Here is a 24,836-nt window from a genome sequence, read left to right on the forward strand (position 1 = left end):
AAGCACAGAGGAAGGGAGACGATCTCCAGAGAACAGCGCAAGAAGGAGATCAAGTTGGAGAAAAGGATAACCTCGCATTTTGTTGGACTTTGTTAAACGGAGAAAAGCGGATTTGATTCTTATGATTGTGAGTAAAGACTGTAAAGTATGTTTTATTTCCCTTTTAAGTGGATTACTCTGAGAAACACCTTGAACTCGTAGCACGATGGAAGCTGTTGGAAAGAGTCAAGTTGAGCTTTGGAAATGCTTCTGCTGGTAGCTTATTGAACAGTTTGTGTCAGAGTAATAATGGTTGAGCCAGCTGGGTTTGTGGAAGCATGGAGAGCGCAGTTCCCTGAGTCTGATCCCCCTAGCATGGAGCTCAACTCACTGGGGGACATTGAGCAGGAGTTGGACAAATGCAAGTCATCCATCAAACACCTGGAGAAGGAAGTAAACAAGGAGCGCTTTCGCATGATCTACCTGCAGACTCTGCTCGCAAAGGAGAGGAAGTCTTACGATGGGAAGAGATGGGGGTTTAAAAGGATGGCAGAGACAAATGATGAAGACAGCCAGAGGTCCAGCATAGATGAGGCAGGAGCAGAGGAGCAGCAGCACAAGTACAGGGGGCCTGGTAAGACAGTCAAGTGCAAACCTCATGCAGACATTGAGATGGATTGTGCCCCTGACAGCAAACAGAAGGGTGGGGTGTCACCTGTCCGCCAAGACTCTGAGCTTCCTGATTTCCCAGTGGGTCCGGGCTCGGTGGCAGCTCTTAGATCCAACTTTGAGCGCATCAGGAGGGCAAACTCCCACACAGCGGGAGATTGCAAGGGGCTGTCAGTGACAGGAGGCCAAGAGAAACCCTTCTACGTAAACATGGAGTATCATCAAGAGCGAGGGCTGGTCAGAGTCAACGACAGGGAGGTTTCAGACAAGATCAGCAGCCTGGGCTGTCAAGCCATGCAGATGGAGCGAAAGAGGTCCCTGCATTCACTCCCAGGGAACCTGTCAGCCGCCACGGGGGATATCAGCAAGGCCGTTCAGAGAGGCAGATCCACCGAGGGGAACTGCAGCTACAACGGGTCATATGAAGACTCCGAGGTCAGCCCACACCCCCTAAAAGAAGGCGAGGGGCGCTACTCTATGGGGAAATCTGAGCAGCAGCCGGTGGAGTGCCACGCTTACACCAGCGTGTACGTTGGGGGGATGATGGGTGATGGGGATATGCGAGTCATCCATATCAGGGACCACGGCACAGATGAGGACACGCACCTCACCTGGCCGAGGCGCTCCTACTCTCCAGGGAGCTTCGACGACGTGGGAGGAGGCTACACGCCGGACTGCAGCTCCAACGAGAACCTGACCTCCAGCGAAGAGGACTTCTCCTCAAGCCAGTCCAGCCAGGTGTCTCCCAGCCCCACCACCTATCAGATGTACAGGGAGAAAAGCCGTTCACCCTCCCAGCAGTCCTTCGACAGCAGCAGCCCGCCCACACCTCTGTCTCAGATTCGCCTGAAGCAGCAGGGAATGATTTCTGACACCTGCATCACTGGACTCCGCAAGGCGAGCCACATCTGGCCCAGTGATGGAGACTCCACCACGTCCAGCAGGACCTCTCATGACAACAGCATTCAAGGAGATCTAGGTAGGTCTCTAATACACAAATGTGGATGTGATCTGACACTTAAATTGAGTCTGGTGCATGAAGATGATACACATCCAAAGCCCGCTCTAATCCCTCTCTGAAACATGTCTGTCTGCCCTTGGTGGCCCAGATCCCGAATTAGTCAGTGATGTGTAAAATGCACCTGTAATCACTCAAATAAAGTCTCAACATTCTGTGCCTGATACACTAAATCCGTCCTAAAACGTTTCCATAACCCAGAGGACTTTTCAACAGCCTTACTTATCTTTTGCGATAAAAGTTGCCTTAAAAAAGGAGGCTAGGTTTAATGAAGATTCATCTTCTTTTGTTAGGAGAGCTTTATTTCCTCCTCCTCACAAGCCTCATCCGTACTGGTTGGCTCTGTTAGGCTCGATCATCAGCTGCCATCAGGCTGTTTGTGAGCAAACTGTGGCCTTAGTGTGCATATCCCGAACAGCAGAACCTTTGCACTTCTTTGAGCAGGGCTTTCTTTACCCTTTTGTAAGCAGGCTTGCCCTCTCCTTTTCACCCCTCTCTGCTCTTTGCCCCACTGAGTGCTGCAGTACTCTCGCAGAGATGCTCTGGCTGAGACAGCATCTGCCCCCCGGGGCTTCCCGGTCGCTCAGCCCTATCCACCCTGAGTGTTTTTGTGTCAGCGCGCATCAACGTTGTTGTCCTTAGTGTGGTGTAATTAACTTAAAGGGGTTTGTCTAGCGTGATAAATTTAGGGCGGTTCTTTGTTACGGGTGGTGGGTTGGAAAAAAGCGCTGACAACTCGCTCAACGAGGAGGATCGAGGGGGCTTTAAGTGTGTCATGTGGCTTCCACTCAAAACACCCGCCATCGGTGTTTCCTGTTGTTATGCTCCAGCATAATAGGAGAATCACTCACTGAGCAGCAGTATTGACATGTTAACAATATAACATTGTTAGGAGGGATAAGGAGAGTGGTTGGATTAACTTGGTAATACCAAGGACAGAAGGGCAGGCAGGAGCATTTGTCATAATAAAAGATACACAAGGACACACATCATCGCTGGTTGAGGCCAGATCCTCACCCAAGACTGATTGGGAAGCAGAGTGCTTGTTGGAAGATTGGAGCTAGAAAACTGTGTGTCTCTACCCCCCCAAAAAAGAAGCATTATCCACTCAGGGTCAGATTAAGCAGATGAGCAGAGTAGTGTGTTTTTGTTACATAAGGTGATTCGGTCTAAAGCTCTTTGACAAAAAGCATGTGACAAGTGAGCAGATCGCCTGTGATATAATCAGCATGAAGTGAGAGCCAGCACGCTGCTCGGATGACTGAAATGCATAAATCCATTCGATCTGGGTCTGCATCATTCCACGGTCGTGCCATGTGTCGCTGAGTCCTGTAAGCATATTGTCAGGATGGCTGCCTCTGGTCATTTTTTAAACTCATCCTGCTACATTTATGTATAAAATTGCAAATCAATACTCATTAAAGCTGCAATAAAGCAACTTAGTATCGCATGATCAACAAGAACAAAAAATAAGTGATGCAGTAGAAACTGATGCAGTAGTGACTGAGGTAGCCTCCAATACCCATAATGCACCTGTAATCATTTTCTTGTTATATCCTTTTTGTCAGATAAAAATGCCCTTGTCATTCAGGGGCTGTGACTGTAGCAGTGTAGGCAGGGGCAAAGTGCATCTTCTCTGCACATCTCACACAATCAGTGTGCCTGCTAGGCCACAGTCACAAAGGGCTAGGGACTGGTTGGTGACTGCCTGGCAACCACTGGTTGCTAGGGAAACATTAGTATTCCCAGACTGGTTGCGAGTTGGTGCTGGAAGTTGCTGTGAAGTCAACTGCTGAGCCCCAGTCAAGCAAACTGCGATGAGCAAATAGCTCCTGTGGATAAAGTGTAAGAGTTGTTGGAGCGTCCAAAAGAAGTTGAGATCAAGCGGCAGCTTTCAGGGCTAAGAAGTGAAGCCAATGAAGACATTTATTAGCAAAATGCTAACTTGTTATAGGTTTCCCTATAAGAAAAAATAAATAGCATAAATGTTATTTTAATTTGGAAATATCATTGGTGTTTTATTTTTGAAATAAATTTTTTTTATTTTTTTTGTCAAGAAGCAGTTAAGCTCCATTTAGCCCTGTACCTCTGTAGATAACCCTAGCTAACCAAGCTAGCTAGCCTACACTGCTAATTTGGCATTCCACTTTATCATCCAAATATGAAAAATTAAACAAGATGTGATGGCCAAAATACTATATCTGAAGCTTTAAAACAGTAGTCCACAAACGAGTGACGGCAAAGTGGCTGCTTCCATCTTTTCTTTACAGTCTGTGTTCAAGGCTCACTACTAGTTTTTCCAGGTACCTCCAAATGTTGCTCCTTTCCCTACTGTGTAGGTGTCACACGGAGTCAGCACACAGCTCTTGTCACAGGCCTAAACAGCAATGTTATTGTGGTTAATTAAAAAAACTCAAACTAGGTGTAAGAAATCTCTGAAACTAAACTGAACTGAAAGCAAAAACCTAATTAAATAAAAACTAATTAGCAGTTACAAAGGTTTGGACTTTCTATGCCAAATAGTGCATCCCATGACCAATCAACTGACCTTTTGTGTTTCCCTATTTGATACGTAATGCCTGTTTGACACTTTGACTACAGAAAGAGTCTGAAGTGCAGCCTTTTTTTTTTTCTTTTCTTCAGAGGAGACATGTTGCTGACATAATGGCAAACCTGCGTCATGTGGACCTTGCTTTGTGGATTACCAGAAGTCTGGATTTCATGTTGTAATAATTTATTTATTTTTTGCACGTTGTTAAGTTAGTCCTCAAGCAGGGAGCTGGTTTGAGGCCAGCTTTTGCAATAAATTGCTCTTTGTTGTGGTTCTTGACTTTCAGGGAGCTGCTGGAAAGTGTTTTTTCTTGTTGCATTTATCACAAAGCACTGCGGCATTGACTAAAATCTCTTGAAACGACTGAGTAAAGAAGGCTTGTAAAGGCGCTTTATGGTCCAGTTAGCTGCACATTCTGTAACCATTAGACAAACTGCCATATACTGCACATGTTTGGGTGGTGGTAGGGGGGTTTTCTGCACTCTGTCACCATGTCATTTCGCAGGGTCCGTGCTGCTGTTGTGGGAGTGCCGTAGTGGCAGTCCGCCTGCGCCTGGGGAAAAAATGAGTGACTTACCGTTAGTGACACCTCCGAACTTCTCTAAACAAACGCGTGCTTGTCCTACTGTGTCTCAGCTGTGAGAACTCTGTGAAATGGCCAGTCTAAAATTGATGCATCTCAGGGGACCTTTTCCTATGAATAGAAGAAATAAGTGTTGTCTCCTGGTTTCTGGTTTAACTAGGCCAATTGTCAAGCCTGACTGTGAATAGAGCTGCTGATTAGCTGTGGACCTTTAAGGAGGCCAGCTCTCTTATGGGTTTATTTTGCCATAATTAATTATCATCACAACGCTGACGTGCCTGTGGCTAAAGAAGAGTCTGGGTGTGTAGACTGTCTCGTGGTTAATGTGTTATAGTGAGAGGGCGTAAAAGAAAAAGGTCAGCCAAAAGGGAAAATGATAATCTCCCATTAGTTTAATCGTGATCCTCTCTGCAAAAACCAGGAGATTGTCTTTTAGGATGCTTTTAGCCCGAGCCTGCCTCAGTCAGGACATGGCACCGTTTCTGAGCGTAGATGGGCCTGTCTGCTGTCACTGTGACATTAATAGAAAGTGTCTATCTGGAAGGTGACTAACGTTCGTCTGATTGCCTCAGACCACCACTTGCTGCCTCAGCAGGAGTCACACCGGTCCTCCGGGTAATTGTGGACTCATAAATATTTGAGGTTCCCCGTGTAAGCCCAGACAGGCCTATCGTTGCACCTATGTATCAACATCTGAAGTTTGGTGGGTAAAGAAGGGGAAGAAGTCAGCCTCTCCCTTTCCTTAAGTAAATGTAAGCCTACAAGAGGAAGTGCTGGCAGCTCTTGAGGGCTGCCAAGTCTGCCTTTGTGTGTGCGTGTATGTGTGCGTGAGCAAGTGAGGCACCTGTTCTTCTGTGCAGTGTACTGGGTAAAGTGGTCAAAAGCTGGCAGGCCATCAGTACACCAGGCCAGGCATCGCCAGCTGCTCTCACAGTAAAAGCCATGAATGACCTTTTGTTTCTGTCAGAAAACTCAACAAAAACATTTGTTTCGAAACTATGCAAGACGGTTCACTTTAGGTTTTCCTCAAGCTCCTCTGTGCAGTTACTAACATACACGCAGAGGAAAGGCTCGGGCCTGTTTACAAGCCTCCTCGGGCTCGGTGATCCTCCCTCGTGCTCAGCCTCAGCCCTGTGCTCCTGCGGCTTCAGCTCTCCTCAAAGGGCCCTCTGTGCTGCTGGCTGGCAGGCCAAGTGTTTATGGAATTTCTCAGCTGTTTGTTGGGGTGTGGGGGGAAGTGGCTAATGAAATGTAATGTGCTAAACGAGTTCACCTCTGTCACAACGGCCTGACCCATGGTGCTTGTGTCAACCTTTCTTTCCTGTAGTAGAACGTTTATTTTAGGCAAAACATTCAGTGGCGAAGTAGAAGAGGCAGCAGTATCAGAACCAAAAACCCTTGTTAATCATGCTCGTGTTTTTAACTTTATACTTCCGGTTAGTAACTTTGAGCTTGAATAACACAAACCTTACTGCAGTTTTCAAAGTGTTGTAACTTCCATGAAACCATCTGAATCTGAGATGATTTGATTCTTTTCTGCCACGCGCCTGCACTCAGGTACAGTTTACCTTAAGGCGAATTCGCTGTAAAAACGTGTGTTGCTAGGCAGAATACCGCTGGCCAGTCACATCAGAGCACATCAGGTGAGGCCCATTCGCTAATATTTAATTCTATTCATACATGCAAATGAATATTTCATTACACCAGGAGGTCACTTTAATTTTTTTCTTGTCACTGCTTACATTTCTGAAAACTCTGCCCGTTATCAGTATGTGATGAAAACTCAGCAGTTATATTTGTGTCTGCTACAAAGCACAAACTTGAAGGTGTCATCCTGTAAAGTCACAATAATTGGCAAATGAAATAAATCCTGCTTCGTGTTAATTATTCCTCGCTGCTGGACTTGAGTTAATCTTTTTGCTCGCCTTTGCACCGTTGTGTGTTTATTTACCCGGGCTGGAACTGTTATCGGGGCTTTTATTTGCTCTGTTATGCGGCACATTACAAGCTGCAGTATGTCCACCCCGAGCTATTTCTACATACGTTGATTAGTAGGTGTGCCGTGTTTGGCGGCCCAGTTCTGACCTACACCGCTCGATGACTGGCACTAATTTTAGGCTGCCCCACAGCAGATCATAGGCGAGTGCTGATGGTCTTCAATGCGTTCCACAGGCCTGTGGTTTAAAGGACCTCCCGGGCCAGCAGGCACTCCACACGAGCCCAGATGTGATGATGAATTGACGGATAACATTTTTACAGTTTGAATGGCCTATTAGGGGCAAGGAAATCTTAACCGAGATATTCCTTCATTTATCTGAAAGAAACACCGCAAATCTCTGAGAATAACCTCACAGACGTCACAAATGAGCAAAAAAAAAAAAAAACATAATCAGAAATTCTTTGAGATTTAAGTAACAAAATTTATGATTGAGGGGATGAAACTGCTTTTCTTCCCCTCTCACACACCCAACTTTAGTTTACTGGGTTTGATAAACCTCATCACACCACAGATACGTCCTTTCTGCTTACGCCCATAGACTGTATATAAAAGATGGGCACTAGTCTCTGTGTGTTAGAACCTTAGCATTAGTGTTTAGGCCCCTGGGCATGTTGCCTTTTTTCTTTCTTTCTTGACATATATGGACCAAAGAGCAAAGTTCTATGTTACCAGCTAGCTACAAAACTTTGTTAGCTCATGTTAGCACGCATTTAAAGTTTTTCAGAAGAGCTTTGATGTCAGATATAACATGCATTTTTTTTTTCACATGAATTACTTTAATCTCAAAAACTGTCATGTTTTTCTTAGAAATGTCAAAATCCTAAATTCTGAGGGCATTTTTCCTCTGATAAATTGCAGTATGAGGATAAAGTTGCTTGTTGCTAATTATCGTCTGCTGTGATAGACGGATATCAAACTCTCAGACTCTGTATTCCGATTATCCTGTGTCACCACATATCGTAAAGTCCATCTCAACTTGCTATGAAGTGGGGTCACCACATCAGGTGTTTGAAAGGCTGTCACCCTTTGACCGGCCCCAGTGTTTGCCCTCCTTATCACCGCTGTTTCCCGAGTGATTCCACAGATCAGAGGAGAATCCATTTGGAGCTATAAAGTGGTGCTAAGCTTTTAACAACCTCTCACATTGGCCTCTTATCTTATGTTTTTTCTAGAAGTGATACTTTCCTCTCCAGATCTATACAACCGTTGTAGAGGCAACAGAAAGGCCGTCCTTTAGCATATCTTTTTTTTTCAAACTTTGTAAATAAATTATGGATGCTTACTGTAAAATTTCAGTTCCAGCCTTTTCTGAGCCAAATAGTCCATTTGATATGTGTGCGTTTATTTATGGGAGCTTGTGATCTAAATTCTATCCATCCTTTGACTGACATTTTGGTGGATAGTCAATATGTTCACAGCGGGGTCCAGTAATTGAGGATTGACTCAATTTGTCTTTTCCCAGCAGTGAAATGGGCAAATATGGATGCTACCATTCTAGTTCCAAGGCTCGATCAATAAACCTCTTTGCCCTCTAAGTTTTATTTTTGGGAGCTGCTGTCTGATAATTTCCCCCATCGGTCAAAAAGAATTGAAATTTTACCTGTGATACTTTCAAACAATGACATTAATTCACACAAGCCACAATAACAGCAGATCAGTTCATCTCAGTCGCAGCCCACATCAGCTGATCCCTCAGCTGAAACTCTTCGAATTATCTCATGTGGTGCATCTTCAATCAGTTCAATATTATTTATTTATTTATAAAGCACCTAATCACCTCAAGGCTCTTAATATTGTAAGCTAAAGGCCCTACAATAACCCTAAACAATCAGACGACGCCAATGTAAACAAGCACTTGGCAACAGTGGGAAGGGAAAACTTCCTTTTAACAGGAAGAAGCCTTCAGCAGAACCAGGCCTCAGGGAGGGGCAGCCATCTGCTACGACCAGGTGGAGGTATTTAAGATGCCTGCCTACAGTCACTCCAAATCTGCAAGCTGCTTTGCAACCCATCTCCACACCAGCTCTCCCTCTCATGCTGTGTCTGAACCAGACAGTGTCATGTCTGTTGCCACTGGTACCTGCTTCTGTGCTCAGGTCGCGCAGTTGTTCTCACTTCCTCTGGCTTCTGTGTATGAATGGGGAACGTCAGGGAGATGTGCTCCCAGAACCTAAATGACCACAGATGAAAAAATAACTACTTTCCAGAAAAAACAGCATATTTTTTAAACTGCTGTGACCTTAAAATGGCCACGTGATAACCCCAACCATTTTTTAGAAACCCAATACAGACTTTCACTCTGATGAAAGTGTCCCAAATAACACTTCCTGCTTCTTCTGTGATTGCTGTGTAGTGAAAAGGGACCACATGATTATTCCTGTGTCAGAGAATTCCCGATGCTGCTGCCGCAAAGATTCTGCTGCACATCTGTCGTTCCCTCCCTGCGTGTTTTGTCGTAGTTCATCTCTATGGATTAGGATTAGTGTATGTCTTTGCTTTGTCATCAGTGGGATATCCAGTGTGTATCCAGCATGCCTGTGGTATTAAAACTGCTGTGACTGTATTCTATGCAAGGCTCTTGTTTACATGCTGCAGGAAGGCAAAGTGCTTCATGATGACTGATTATTCCCCAGAAGCAGGCTTGGCAGTTGTTTGGCCGAGCCCCCTTTTATATATCCTTGAGATCTATTTTTGGGTGGTGCTCAGAGTGCTGGTGTGGGAAACCAAAACATTCAGTGTTGTGCATTAATAGGTAATAATACTTTTTAAATGATTTGCTTTGATTCACGGAACTAAAGGAAATCCTTCAAAAACATGGAATTACAGATTTCCGTGACGGTCCAAAATGAAATCAGCTTCTGTCTGATCCACAGCTCCACACAGCTCGCGACCACAGCTGTCGGGTTCAGCGATCTTATGTAATGTCATTAGAATGTATTTATTACGGCTCTATTGCACAGCTGAAACCATTTGTTGGGTATGAGACAGAACAGCAGGATTATTTTTGCCACCCTCCAGCTAAATGTGTGATACTTTCTATTGTGTGATTTTGAAGCTGTTGGGATGCTGATAATAAAATAGGAACATAGCTCCTTCACTGTGACTTCCAACGCTGGCTGGAACATTACACTCTTAAATTGACTGAAATGTGTACTTTATTGAATAGTAATGTGCACATAGAGGCTGATAGCTTAGCAGTAATTGTTAAATCTAGATAACATTTACCTCAGTTTCGTTGGTCTATAATAAGATAAGATTTCGAGTTGCAGATATGACTAGCCTCAAATTTAAACAGGCATTTTGCATTGAAGCTAATCTGTTTAAAACAGCAGAGCTGCAAAAAAGGACTCCAGGTCATGCTCTTAGTAATATTTTCTTGGACTAGAAGGGCCATAATAAAATGAACAGGCATTTGCAAAGTACTTGAAAATGAATGGATTTTGAATTTTTTTTAACCGCGTCTTAGATCAAAGTTACTTACATTAATAGGTGGCATAAATCTTGAAGATTGGTCAAAGTTTGGTTAATGGCTTGTCAGATTTCTTAAAACCTGCAATCACTATCCAGTTTATTGCTAGTACCGGGTTAGAACCTCTTCGATCAGATGATCAAGCAGTTGTCCACACTGAGGAAGAAGAAGTCTGCCTTAACAGGAAGTAAACCAGATTTTCAGCAAATCACAGACAAAACCACTTATAAAGATTTTAATGTTTGAGTAATATTTTTCCGAATGCTAGTTGTATTTTTGTTGCTAGGCAGAAATTTCAGGATTACTGTTTTAAGTGTGGTTAAAATGCAGGCCTCAAGGGCCGGTGTCCTGCAGGTTTTAGGTGTGTCCTGGATCCAACACAGCTGATTTAAATGTCTAAATTACCTCCTCAACATGTCTTGAAGTTTTCCAGAGGCCTGGTAATGAACTAAACATTTGATCAAGGTGTGTTGACCCAGGATGATATCTAAAACTTGCAGGACTCCCTTGAGGTCTGGAGTTCCCCACCCCTGCTTTAAACAGTGAAATAATAGCACACTTTGGGTCGAGCTCTGCTGTTTAACAACTGCATCTTGTAGGTAGTTTGTAGCTGTGAAAGAGCAGCTTTTACTTTGGTTTATTTGCTCACCCCTTTTTAAAAGTCTGTTTGACACCTAGGTTCTTCTTAGTATAAGCAGAAAAGAGACATAAATTGTGAGTCACAGTGAATTATTGGAACCTGTACAAATCTGTTTCCATGTATGTCTGAAAAGTGTGGGCTGTCTGCAAAGTCTTTAATTATAAAAGGCATGTCACTGTTAGCTGGAATGTAGATTTGATAGCCGTGACTGTAGACGAATGTGTGTATTAGGAGTGGAAGCCTTTGTTAAAAGATGACCTTGTGCAGAGAGCCTGTTTCCGCTCTGAAGCAGACAAATTGCCGAATTTTCCGGACAAACTTGCCTGGACACTTCCTTCACGCTATCGGCCCTTGTGATTGCTAGAACAACAGCACTCACTGAGGGTCCATTGTGATGTGCACTTTCTCACACTGACCAGAGCCAAGTCAGTGCTGTGCTTTTAAAAACGTCCCTATAAACAACACAAGTGGCTCAGTATTTAAGGCTTCGGTACATTTTTTAAATCCTCCCTTTTACTTATTTGTGTTTGGACTGTATTCTAAGCTCTGGCTATTTCTTAGTTTAGATAGTTTGTGGCTCCAAAGCTGCAGCCTGAGAGAGGATGCGTTAGTCATCCTTTCCCGGGCTCGATGTATAATTTCACCGAAGCCCAGAGTAGCCGTTCACATGGACTCCCCCCTGGGCTGTGTAGCTGTTTGGACTGCGGTAGTCTCCTCCTCAAGCAGTTCATACAGCTCTCTGTCTCTGCTGGGCCCAGTGTGTTTGTTTGACGCCTTTGTCACAGCCTCTGCGGATGTCATCCTGTCAGTTGCCTGTCTTCAAGGCCTCCCCAGGGAAACTTGTCTTTATCTTCCTCCAGTCTCCGGAATCCTCTCTTTCCTGTTTTCAAGCTGAGGCAAACCAGTCTTGTAGCCATAAAACTGTTATGAATTGTTGTCTTTTTAAAGTGTCCACTCCATATTGGTGTTTTTATTTTTTATTTTTTGTTGTGCGGATAGGCATCTCTGCTCTGGATCTTCCACACAGCTTGACAAGCATGATATACTAATAATTGCTGGTGAGTCAGGATTGGCTGACACTGATTACAGGATCTAATCATTGGCGATCTGATTTTATCTGTCTTAAAAAATCTGATTTCACAAGATCCAGGGAGTATAACATGTTTCGCTGTGGGATGCAGTCATTCGGCTTTGTTGTTTTCGATCTCTCTAAATGCAAAATAGCACAGATGTGCATATGAGGGCATGTTGTGACCCATAAAGAGTTTATGTTCAATTTGTCATTGTTATAGCTTAATTTTCCAGCGTATGCTGTGAGCTGGATGTCATCCTGATGTTACCAGAATGACACTAATTTATCCATGTAAATTTAAACACTAGGGTTAAATAAGGAGTTCCACAGGGTTCTGTGTTGGGACCAATTCTTTTTACATAATATAATATAAGTGGATTTGAATGGAATTGAATATTATGCCCAGTTAAAGCACTATCTTTCACATTTCCTGTGATGTTGAACACTGCATAAAAAAGCTGAAGGAGGCATGATATACCAAGGTTGGCATAACAAGAGCTTGTGTGTTACTCGTGCAGTTTGCCAGGCTAATCCGATGACCTGGCAGGAGCCCTCAGCGGCTGGCTCTGGCTGTATGGTAGATTTGTGTAGGTAACAGGTTTACAAAGATTAAAAGATTTAATAGGAAGACAAATGGCAGGAAAAGACAGCTCATTCCTTATTTTAATACCCGCTGTTATACATGCAACTATGTTCTGAAAACGGTTTTCCAACAATAAACACACACTGGCAGGAAAATATCACATAAATACATTACAGAAATGTCTTGGCCTTAAATGAACAAAGATTCTTTGGCATCACCTGAAGAGGGCTGTTCAGTCAAGACATGTCGGAAAATGAATGAACTGAAATGGTTTTGTTGGAGGAACAGTCATAAATTCCTCTTCATTGTTTTGCAAGTCTTATAGGTGGCTACTGAAAATATCTGATGAAGGTTGTTACTGCTAAATTCAATAGTTTACTTACTTTTTTCCAGCCTACACTAGAATATTGCTCAGTTTGTTCAGTGAGAGAGATGAAAAAAGTTTGTATAAAGTTTGACACTGTGTTAATAAAATCTGTGATGCATGATGGTAAAATGCATGATCAGGACATTCTTTGGATTCTTGTTTCATTAAAAAGGAGTTTTTACTAGTTTTTATTTTCTAGGCTTTAAATGCACATCTTCATCACTCCCACTATGTCCAGGATCGCTGTGTTAGCACCTTCTGGCTTATTCACAATTGACAAAAACTGAAGCTCCAGTTTGCTGCATTTCCCATGATGTTTTCTCTGCTTTAACTACACGGCCTAACAGTTTAATAGCACACCATGTGACTATTGTGCTTTGTTTCACTGTTTCTCACAGAGGCATCCTACAACGAAAACTCTCCATCATATGGCTACGACCTGGAGCATTCAGACGAGCTTGGGCCTCGCCACGGACCTCTGTCCTTCACGGGATCTCCTACCTCCTCGCCACGGCTCCGCTCTAAAATCAGGAGCAACCGAGACAACCAGTCATCTGGTTCTCTGGACTCCCCGCTGTCGGTAGTGTTGCTTTAATGACTACAGTTAGACACGTTAACTGTGCTGCCTCCTCTTCTCTGCTGTCTCACTGTCCTTCATTGCCATCTCTCCAAACGTATTTCGTAGCTGTGGTTTCTCAGTTCTGTGGAAAAGTTACTTCATTTCATTTGAGTTTTCCTGTTGTTGCTTGTGATTCTGCTCCCACATGCTTTATGTGCACATAAGTGATAAACGTGCTGCAAGATGTTGAGGAATTTGCTTTTTGCTGCTTGATGCTGGAGGAACAAATGACTTGATTCAAAATGTGGCACAGTGCCAGTCTTATGACATAACGGTGTCTTAGCACTGTGGTAATCTTTAAAAGATTGTTATTGCTAAATTTTTTTTTTTTTTTTACTTAGTAAGATCTTTAAAAAAAGTGTGATCCTATATTTCCCATAATATATCTTGATGGCATTTGCTGTCACACCCTGCCTTCTTAAATAAAGGCCTCCAACTTACAAACTGCACGTCCCCACAGTTTGTGATTTCTGGTGCTGAAATGTAAAAATTTTAGCCACTGAAAGTGACAAGCAAACTAAATAAGGCGCCCTTCAGAGAGGCATTAACAATGATACCCAAGCTCAGGCATCCATACCGCAACAATAAAACATCCAGTGCGTGTTTGCCATGTAGCTCCCAGATGGGAGTGCTTTTCAGCGTTGCTGAAAAAGACCATACATACTCAGCAAACATACTGTGTGTAAACAGATGTTAAAAGGAGACGGCGCTCCCCTCCCCCTCCAGTCTGCCCCTCTCCTATCTGCGGTATTCTTATCCTCTGATGTGTACACTTGGTGATCTTCAAAGCCGAAATCATGGTGGAGGGTGGGTTCACTTGACTTGCAGCTTCTCCTCCTCCTTCTTCTTCTTCTTCTTCTTCTTCTTCTTCTTCTTCTTCTTCTTCTTCTTCTTCTTCTTCTTCTTCTTCTTTTTTTATTTAGCAAATATAATGGAAGCATTTGATGCAATCAGTGCTCCAGTGAGTTTCTCATTGAATGACTCCTACTGGGGGTGACAGATGTCTTTGACCTGTTTGGACTAACAACTCCAGGATCAGAAACACATTTGTCTTCCTCAAGATGCTAGGAGTTTCTGCTGCTGTCCTCTTGGAATGTAAAACTCCTACAGACCTCCTACAAATCTGGACTCCTATAATCCCACAGCAAAAATATCTGCAGCTGGGGGTTTGCAGAGGTGCACGGGCAGCTTTTGTAAAGATCAAACACGTTGATAAATGGCATATCATTACTGTGACTGTGTGACTTTTGTGTAGGTGAATACCATTTCTCCCTGTTTGCCAACTGTTTTCTTTCTTCCCGTGTTTGTTTCAGGTGGAGCTGGATCAGGAGAAGGGGTTAGAGATGAGAAAGTGGGTTCTGTCAGGAATCCTGGCCAGTGAAGAGACCTACCTCAGCCACCTGGAGGCCCTGCTGATAGTATGTGTAATATGAAAACAGGCTTTTAAAAGACGTTCTTAGCTTTAGTTTAGTAGCAGCTGAAAATGGGACCTATTAAGGTCATTTTCAGCTGTTTTATAATTTTATTCTGGGAATCCATTAGTGCAGCTTTGCCTGACTTGCAGTTCACAAAAACCCTCAGTTATGTTATAGTCACCTTTTATCCATCCACTCAGTCCTCCTTTGTCTTAAACAAGCTATTTTAATTCCTGTCTCCTGAGGGCCTCTTAATTAAACTTAATTTAGTGGTGTAATGCAAGTATTTTTAAACAAGTTCAATTTTCTTATTCTTTTCTTTAGTATTTCTATGTCATGCTACATTCTACTTTTGCAAGTATTATACTTTATATTGTATTATTTTAAAAGATTCAGCCAATAGTTATTTTGTGGGCGAATACAAAGTATATAAACTGATAATGTTTTAGAATAAGGTATTCAGCAATGTGTAAATGAATTGAAACGCCTGTAAGTGAGGTACTAATGACTGAATGAATATGAGTCACTGTGAGCAATGAGCATTTTGACTTTGTGGGGAAAAAAAAATGTCTTCATGTTCATACAAGTAACAAGGACGTGCATGAACATGCAATCCAGAGAAAAGCTAAAACCGACCCCACGATTTAATGGGTGTAGAACCACAAGATATCACAGCAACAATAACTTGAAGTTATTGTTGTTTGCTGTACAACTTTATCAGTCTCTCATGTCGTCGAGGAGGAATTCTGGCCCCCTCTTCTTAACGTTGTTGCTTCAGTTCATCGGGTTTTGGAAGTAGTTGTGTGTGAACAGCATTTCAGTCAGATAGAAGCCTGGACTTTGGCCTCATCACAACGTTGCAGCAACTGGATTCTTTTCTTTTTCTGCCCTTTTGTTGTAAATTTGCTGCTGTGCTTGAGATCATTGTCCTGTTGCATGACTGTTTTGGCCAAACTTGACCTGTTGAACAGATGGCCTCATATTTCACTCTTGTGTATACCAAAGTATTCTGGAGTTCAATGCTGATCAGTGGCTGTAAAACAAGGCAGAATCATCAAATTATCGCCCCTTCACCTTAACCACCTCATATGTGCTTCACAGCTGGTATGAGGTATTTGTGCTGATATGCTGTGTTTGGGTTTTCCCTGAAGTGCCGGTGTGTGTTATGGCCAGATAGCTCCACTTTGGTCTTGTATTTCCAAAGGACATTTTTCTTAGAAGTCTTGTGGTTTGCTCATATTCTACTTTGAAAACCTAGACTGTGCTGCTACGTTTTTGTTTTTTGTTTTGTCAGAGAGAACAGGCTTTATCCCAGAAACCCTTCAAACAAGCCATACTTGTTCAGTCTTGTTCTAATTGTACTCTCATAAACTGCAACATGCTAACTGAGGCCGGTGAAGTCCGAGATGTAGCTCTTGTTTGGCTTTTTGTTTTTCCTAATCTGATCATAGTGCGGCCTTATCTTTGCGTGAATTTGCTGGGTTGTCTGCTGATTTGAAGACTGTGGTGTTGTCAACACACCTGAATGCTCCGGACCAGCAAACTGCCTAAACCTCTGATTTTATAGAGATGCTCAAACTTGGTGATGATCAATTAATTTGCATTTGATTATCAAAATGTGACTTACTTATATTTCCTATTGAAGCAGGAAAGGTGTACTTCACTTTTTACAGGACTGAATATATTTATGCTAATACTTGCGTATTTAAAAATAATGGATGCAGGATTTGTAGCAAAGTACTTTTATACTTTGTCATAAAACTAGAAAAAGCAATTTGAAACCTAGCACACTTAGCATTAGAAACACACTAGAAATGAATCCAATTATTACAATTTTGTTACCTTATTTTGTATAACTTTTGATAAGATAGCTGACGTAAGCTAATTTTGTTTGCATAGAGACTGGTCCAACCCTTTTAAATAGTAAATAATAGATTTTCTTCATGCAAACAAACAAGATAACTTGCAGTTATATGACAAATTTCTTTGCTTAACTGTTTTTTGGTGTTTTTGCAGACACAGTGTTCACATTTTTAGAATTATCTCATGTTAGCTAATCTTAGCTAATGCTACTAAACACGTCAGTCACCTTTGGCATTTACTGTATTGACTCATGTTCTGTGGTTACTATTTTGCAAGGCCTTCAGTTATTCTTTATAAATGGTCATATATGGTTGTGATTATTTTTGTAGCCCATGAAACCTCTGAGGGCAGCAGCCACAACATCCCAACCGATGCTGACCATCCAGCAGATAGAGACCATCTTCTTCAAAGTACCGGAGCTTCATGAGATCCACAAAGACTTCTATGATGCTCTGCTGCCTCGAGTAGAGAGCTGGAGCCACCAGCAGTGTGTGGGCGACCTTTTCCAGAAGCTGGTAACTAAGCAGCTTGCTTACTTACTTAGCTTTGTTTGATGTAATGGGATGAGCTGGAAAACAAAAAAGTCAGTCTCAACATAACTGTAAGTTGAGAATGTTGCTCTTCCAGTTAACTCTCATCCTCTGTCATAATGATCTCACTGGTACAGCTGGTGCTGGGAAAAAAAGACAAATGTCACCTGTTGTTCATGGACGGTTGCTTTATGACACATGAATGAAAAGCTTTAGCCAGAACATGTTCTTCCGTTACTCCTATTAACTTGGAATTCGGCAGAAACAGACAAGTAAACAAGGAAGTCTGAACGCAGTGAACAACAAAGTGTTTGATGAGCTGATAAAAGTGAAACATTCCTTTATTTGATTTGATTTGTAACAGTTTAAGCAGAATTTAGCCACCATATAAAGAGTGGCAGTCCTTTCAGCTAAACTCAGTTCTCCTTTGGATAAAAAGAGCAAGCATCAAATAACACGAAACCTCCAAGCACCAAATTGCATGTTGGTTTTTGATCAAAGAGACCACCATTCCTCAAGTCAGTAACTTTCAGATGCTAATTATAGTGCTCCTTAAATGTCATTCCTTGATCATTAATGAGCGTTAAAAGAGGGGAGACTTGGAGAGGGGAAAGGTGGGAGTCTTTGGCTGTAATGTAATCCTCAGTGGATCTTGCACATCTGAGTAGACTGCCTGGAGTCGTCTCCTGGCCAGATAAAAGCCTTGTTTCGCCACATGACAAGCAGTAAAGGAGTGCAAAAATCCTCTATAGAACGTTAATGAATAAGAGCTACCTCAGTGTTTGCCACTGGATGACGAAAGATTAAAGATGCATACATGCAGGGATTTCTATAAACACGTGCACAAACATTGAATCACACTCTGCTTTATCAGTTGCCTCTGTATTCCTGCCAACTCGTGCCTGAGCAGGCACAGCACACTGTGACACTGTGGTGCTAACAGACTAGTAAAATCTATCCGAGTCTAAGCTTTATCTGCTTGTGCCCTTTAGGCCAGCCAGCTCGGAGTGTACCGGGCCTTTGTGGATAACTATAAGGTTGCTGTGGAGACGGCAGACAAGTGCTGCCAGGCAAACGCTCAGTTTGCAGAGATATCTGAGGTATGTAATCATGCTACGCACAGCAGGACTGCAGCAGGCAAGTGTTTGATGTTGTGCAGCTCCCCGGGACAAGTGATGACAGGGCTGTTTTCGGCAGTCCTCGCAGTGTAATGAGCTGAGCGACTGCAGCAGTTGTTTTAATTGCTCCGTGGGTCAGTTACTGTGGTTTCTCAAGTTTTTTTTGTCTTATTCCAAATATTTCCTCTGGTGTTGACTTCCTGGCAGAATCTCATGGTCAGAAGCACAAAGGATTGCAAAGACCAGTCGGCTAAATATTCACTGGAAAGTGAGTAGTGACTCAGATGAACACAGCGCCTCCACGTTAATCAATATTGCTAGGAGTAGTTGAGTTGTGATGAGGCCTGTTGAACTGACTCTTCCTCCTCCTCCTCCTCCACAGCTCTCCTCTACAAGCCTGTGGACAGAGTGACGCGCAGTACTCTTGTTCTGCATGTAAGTTGGATATGGAGCTTCATTTTATCCATATGAAGACTTTCCTACAACTCTGTTTGTCATATTTCCTCTATTCTAGGACTTACTGAAGCACACACCTTCCAGCCACCCAGACTATCCGCTGTTACAGGATGCCCTGCGCATCTCCCAGAACTTCCTGTCCAGTATAAATGAAGAGATCACACCGCGCAGGCAGTCCATGACAGTAAAGAAAGGAGAGGTCAGCGTTTAATCAATACTATGCTCATATATTTGACTTTCTCAATGAACACCCACGCCTGCAATTTCCACTTTATCTGGACTGTTGACAGTAAAATGTTCAAGGTGCCTGGAAGCTGCTGTAAAAGCGTGTGTCAGGTTGCTGCTGAGTCATCTCACCCTGTCTGATGTAGCCATGAAGGAAGTGGAGCGTAGAGGAAGCTCATGACAAAGCCGTGCAAACACACCGGAGTTGAGGGGTCTCCAGGAAAATCCGTCGATTACCTCTGTGCTCACTCCCATCCTTCCCTCAGAGCTGGTCCATCCCTGCTTCCCAGAAATGACGCCTTATCAACTTTTACTGTCTAAATTGCTTTTCGCAGTGGGCGTGTACGGGCTTAGTAGTGCTTCCTGACCTCTCTGTCTCCCCCTGCGTCACGCACCTCTGGGGTCTGAGTCAGATGACCCAGTTGAGAACTTCCTCTGTTTTTCCTGGGAATCGGTTCTGCCCACCAGGATAGGATGTCAAATTCAAGAAAGTTTTCCAGGACATTCCTTTGCTTATTGTTCAGGAAGTCTGAACGCCTGCTGAGAGATCGACAGATAACAAGCCATGACTTGGCTATCAATTGAAAATATGGGTTTGTTGTTGTTTGCGCTCACCTCGTGACTAAATGTGCATCCATTGTTGATGTTTTGCAACGTGACCGCCTGTAATTAGCCCGAGCGTTTAAACCCGCGAGCGTGTTTAGCTTCACCTCCGGTGTGCATGCCTCAGTTGTCATTTTAGTGCAGCAACATATAGCATTAGAAGGGTGTGAACTCTGTGCAGTGACAGCTGTTGTTTTTTTCCATTGGATTATTGACAGTTTGTGGTCTTGTTTAAGTCGCAGAACAATAAGCGGATGTAACCCTGCCACCTCTTTCAGAAACCAGGATGGTGTCGAACGTGCTTGAGTCCTTCACCAGCGTGTTTGTGACTTGCCAGAACCGAGCTGGTGTAAAAACGGCAGAGGAAAACCATGCTGCAGTGATTTCCTTGTTTTTGTCAGACTGTGGTTGGTGTGGGATGGCAGTGTCTCATATGGGCAGTGTCACTGTAAACAGCCTCATCCCAGAGGTCAGAGGGAAGAAAAGGAATTTAGATGCATGCTGTTGCAGGAAAGCTTAGTGTCATCACATTGTACAGCATAAGCTCAGGCTCCAGTATCAGAACCTATTGCCAAATAAGAACCTGAAACACAGAGCATAAGAGGCTTAAAGAGACAGTCACCCCCGAGATCAAGCTTCATTCTTTCATGCTGGTTATACCAAATCAGACCAGGCAATGTTTTTCCAATTTTTTCAGTGTTCTGTTGTCCAATTTTGGAGCCAGTGTGAATTGTAGCATCAGTTTTCTGCTCTTAGCTGATAGGACTGGCACCCAGTGTGGTCTTCTGCAAGGTTTAATGTGCTGTGTTCAGAGAAACTCTTCTGCATATCTTGTTTCAACAAGTGGGCATTTGAGTTATTGTTTCCTGACTGTTTTCAGACAAGGCATTTTCACCCCGAGAATTGGCGCTCACTGCATATATTTGCTTTTTTTCCGGAACCTTCGATGTAAACTACAGAAATAGTCGTGTGAAAAAATCTCAGTAGGTCAGTAGTTTCTGGAATACTCAGACCGTTCAAATTCACTTAAATCACCTTTCTTCCCCAGTCTGATGCTCACTTTGACCTTCAGCAAGTTGTCTTGACCATCTCTACATGGATAAACTCATGACAGGAGTTTCTACCATGTGATTGACTGATTAGATTTGTGTAAATGAGCAGCTGAGCATATGTGCGTAGTATGCTCAGATGACGCCATTATGTTTACATTCTATCATGCGGCCTCTAGAGCTACCCTTTATTCACGGGCATAAACTGTATACAAAAGATGGACATTCATTCATTAAAACTGATGCGCAAACACAGCTATGGCAAAAGAAACCTGGTTAGTGAATTGAACTAGCAGAGAAACTATTAGCGGTCTGTGTTTACATCCACCAGCCAATACAACCATTCCCCTAACTTTAATCCTTTACAACATCCAAATGGGTTTGTTTTGAAACAATTACTCCCTCCAGCATTTGTACAGGAAGGGACAAACTATTCATAGAGGCTAAAACCAATATTCTATCTAGTAATAATGATGCTTATTAATGTGGTTTAGTTGTGTGTATCAACATGGCAACTCCTTTGTGAAACTGCCCACAGCAAAAGTTCACTGGATTAAAGTTTCTGGAAAGAGAATTTACTGCTGAGTTTTTCTCTTGTACTTTTTGGCGTTTTGAACACTACAAGGCAAGCTTCATTTAGTTCCATTATATATAAGCGAAGGTCGTAATAGCCTTTATTTCCAGCACTGGGCATTTCACTTCAAAACAATCTGGGTGGATAAATACTACTGGGTTGAATTCATCTGAGAGCAGTAGCAACACCGCAGCGTTTAAAGTATTCACAACCATCAGCACTTATATAATGTGAAACCATTTTAAACGGCGCAACAACGTCAAACCTAAATTAGACGGTGTACTCTCAGCACCTCCTGTGGTGTGCCACTGTTTACCCTGCAGCAGGATAGGTATACTGGTTGAGATGTGACATGCTTTGTACACACTGATCCCTTGTTTCCTTTGGCAGAACCGTCAGCTCCTGAGGGATCGCTTTATGGTGGAGCTGGTGGAAGGTTCCAGGAAACTCCGTCACGTCTTCCTCTTCACCGACCTGCTGCTCTGCACCAAGCTGAAGAAACAGGCTGCAGGGTGAGTCTGGGTCAGCGTCCAGCCTGAGGTTACAGATGCAGGCATGTGACCTGGAACATCCACTGGTTTAAACCCCCGTTGGGGAAATGAGAGTGACTCCTCCCAGGAACTTAAATTGTCCTTTGCTGAAAATAGAACTATTTCAGTTTGAACAAACAGTTTTTGTACTCTGACGCTGCTAACAAGCGATTATAAAGGCAGCTAAAAAATATATTTATTTGTAGCCTTCTTGTATCTTGTATTTCAACAGGAAAGGGCAACAGTATGACTGTAAGTGGTACATCCCCCTGGCTGACCTGACCTTTCAGACCATCGAGGACTGCGAGTCCAGCCCCGTTCCTCTCGTTCAGGATGAGGAGATTGATGCACTGAAGATCAAAATCTCCCAGATCAAGAACGATATCCAAAGAGAGAAGGTGACTACAGAAACATATGTGACAGAGTTCAGAACAAACAGCATCATACCACCAGGGTGATGACTGCTTTGTACCAAAAAAACAAGCAAAAATAAATTGAGGAAGTACAGATTAACATGTGAGTAGAGCTGAGTGTCTAGACAGGCCTGCACTGCATTAACGCTGCTCCTGTTTATCTGCAGAGAACCACTAAAGGGTCCAAGGTGATTGAGCGACTGAGGAAGAAGTTGTCAGAGCAAGAGTCCCTGCTGCTTCTCATGTCTCCCAACATGGCTTTCAGGGTGGCCAACAGAAACGGCAAAGTGAGTCAGGGGTCCTTAGGAGGGAATTAGGGAAAGGAGTAAAGACTTTTTATATGAAATAGGTTTTTTCTATCATTGTTAATTTGGTTTTTACTGCCCTCTGCAGTTGATACAATGAAATTGCACCATTTGAGCTCAAGAAACTATTGAAATACTCTTCCCCCTTTTGCCTTTCAGGGCTTCACATTTCTGATCTCTTCTGATTACGAGCGTGCAGAGTGGAGGGAGCTCATTCGTGAGCAGCAGAAAAAGTGTATGTTTTTTTTTTTTTCTTATAAAAATTTAAGACAGGATGGCAGCACTGTTGAAGCAGCTTCAATGTTATTTTCACCCCCTTTCACTGTAACATACAGGCTTTAAAAGCTTCTCTCTGACTTCTCTGGAGCTGCAGATGCTCACCAACTCGTGTGTGAAGCTCCAGACTGTTCACACAATTCCAATGACAATGAATAAGGAGGGTAAGATTGTATAGCATTGGATTAAATCTACGTTTTAATACAGCCTTGTGTTGTACTTAACATTTGACCCTCCTGCCTCCTTTCCTTCCACAGATGATGAGTCACCTGGTTTATATGGCTTCCTGAATGTCATTGTCCACTCTGCATCGGGGCTCAAACAGAGCTTGAGTAGGCGTCTTAAAGTTGTTGTTTTTTTTCTAAATAGAAATCATTTTGTTGATTACTGTAAAGGTTGCATGTAGTTTCACATCACTTTGTGTGTTGACCCATCCCGCTTCCTCCCTTTCGCTTTCTCTGTCTCTCTGCGGCTGTCAGCTGGGAGGGCAGCTGCAGGAGAACAAGTGGGATTAGTCATGAACAAGCCTCTTCAAATACACCTTTGAGTGCTCAAATCACCGCCTGCTTGAGAAACTTTACACTGTTTGTCACAGTGTGTTTAAAAAAAATAGTTCCCAGGAAACAGCCAGTGATGTTGACTGGGACAAATTTACTGGGAAATGAATATCAGAGTCACATTAACTAAAGAGAAAGAGAGGGTTCTGGTCCAAAGCCAGCAGTCAGTTGCAGAGACAGAGGAAGCACACAGCACAGTCTGGGCATGTCTCAGCTGGGTGACTAATGTGGATGCTCAGTTTTAAGTTTCACTTTGATTCAACTGTTCTTCTGCTTCCACCCGCTAGACCTGTACTGCTCTCTGGAGGTGGATGCCTTTGGCTACTTTGTGAACAAAGCTAAAACACGCATGTACAGAGACAGCACAGAGCCCAACTGGAACGAGGTGAGAAGACAAATCCGTAAGCAGAAAAAGACGTCCCTTTACTCAAGCAAAAAACTCGCCCACATATTTTGCATGAAATTATTTGAGTAGTTCAAAAAAAAAAACCTCCATTGTATACTCAAGGAAATTCAAAAATTCACACAAATGTGCACACGGCTGAAACCTAATGAGCATTTGTTCTGTTCCTGCACAAGGAGTTTGAGATTGAACTGGAGGGCTCTCAAACGCTGAGGCTGCTCTGCTACGAGAAGTGCTGCAAAGAAGACGGAGAGGTCACAGACAAGATTGTGGCTAAAGGACAAATAAAGGTACAGACAAAACACAGAAGATGTGGGTCACAGCAGAAGTTTGTATGTTTGTATAAAAAAAACAACTTCAAAGAACGATTACAGTTTTAAGATACTTCTTATTAGATTTACCAGTTCAAGATCTGACCGATAGCAGCTTTCCTTTGGTCCAAATCAGTATGAACATCTGGGAGTTTAGAAAATGGTTCAGTTTATATAATATTTTGCGTGACTACACATATTTTTTTTAAAGTTGGTCAACAAAAATGATGTCTGTGCCAGGACACTGGGATACTGTATGATGTAAAAAAAAACAACTTGTGAACACTGCCATTTGCTGGCAGGTCCTGGTGTACTCAGTCTACATTTTGGGTATAATTTATTATTACAATTTATAATTCATGAAGTTGGCGCCATTATGGCATGTGCATAAATGCATGCAACACTTTGACTTTAAGAAGCAAGTCGTTGGATTCTCAGATGCAGCAGGAATATTACAGTCAGCAGAAAGACTTCTACAAAGAGCTCAAAGCAACACACTAACTCCAGCTGGGAATAACATTTTGTGAACCCTTTAAACTGTGGTCAGCATTAGTGAGTCTCATTAATTCAGCCTGTCACAGGCTCTTTTTTTCTTCATCACAGTAAAGAACTCAACTGAAAGTTTCATTTGTAAACCTTTTACTCTGTTACATATGTGA

General features: G+C 42.8%; 1 protein-coding gene across 1 annotated transcript in view; it reads left to right on the forward strand.

The window, feature by feature from the left end:
- Window positions 1-276: 276 nt before the first annotated feature.
- Window positions 277-24,836, forward strand: part of LOC113033125 (breakpoint cluster region protein) — a 30,313-nt gene continuing 5,753 nt past the window's right edge. The window contains exons 1-16 of the mRNA XM_026186523.1: window positions 277-1,627; window positions 13,329-13,510; window positions 14,863-14,967; window positions 17,157-17,342; window positions 18,350-18,457; window positions 18,683-18,743; window positions 18,858-18,910; window positions 18,990-19,130; window positions 21,773-21,894; window positions 22,145-22,310; window positions 22,493-22,612; window positions 22,790-22,865; window positions 22,966-23,070; window positions 23,164-23,238; window positions 23,751-23,848; window positions 24,043-24,156. Of these exons, the coding sequence (XP_026042308.1) occupies window positions 289-1,627; window positions 13,329-13,510; window positions 14,863-14,967; window positions 17,157-17,342; window positions 18,350-18,457; window positions 18,683-18,743; window positions 18,858-18,910; window positions 18,990-19,130; window positions 21,773-21,894; window positions 22,145-22,310; window positions 22,493-22,612; window positions 22,790-22,865; window positions 22,966-23,070; window positions 23,164-23,238; window positions 23,751-23,848; window positions 24,043-24,156 (3,051 nt within the window). The 5' untranslated portion in view covers window positions 277-288. The remainder of the gene's footprint in view (window positions 1,628-13,328; window positions 13,511-14,862; window positions 14,968-17,156; window positions 17,343-18,349; window positions 18,458-18,682; window positions 18,744-18,857; window positions 18,911-18,989; window positions 19,131-21,772; window positions 21,895-22,144; window positions 22,311-22,492; window positions 22,613-22,789; window positions 22,866-22,965; window positions 23,071-23,163; window positions 23,239-23,750; window positions 23,849-24,042; window positions 24,157-24,836) is intronic.

The sequence above is a fragment of the Astatotilapia calliptera genome, chromosome 12 (assembly GCF_900246225.1).
Source record: "Astatotilapia calliptera chromosome 12, fAstCal1.2, whole genome shotgun sequence".
NCBI lineage: Eukaryota > Metazoa > Chordata > Actinopteri > Cichliformes > Cichlidae > Astatotilapia > Astatotilapia calliptera.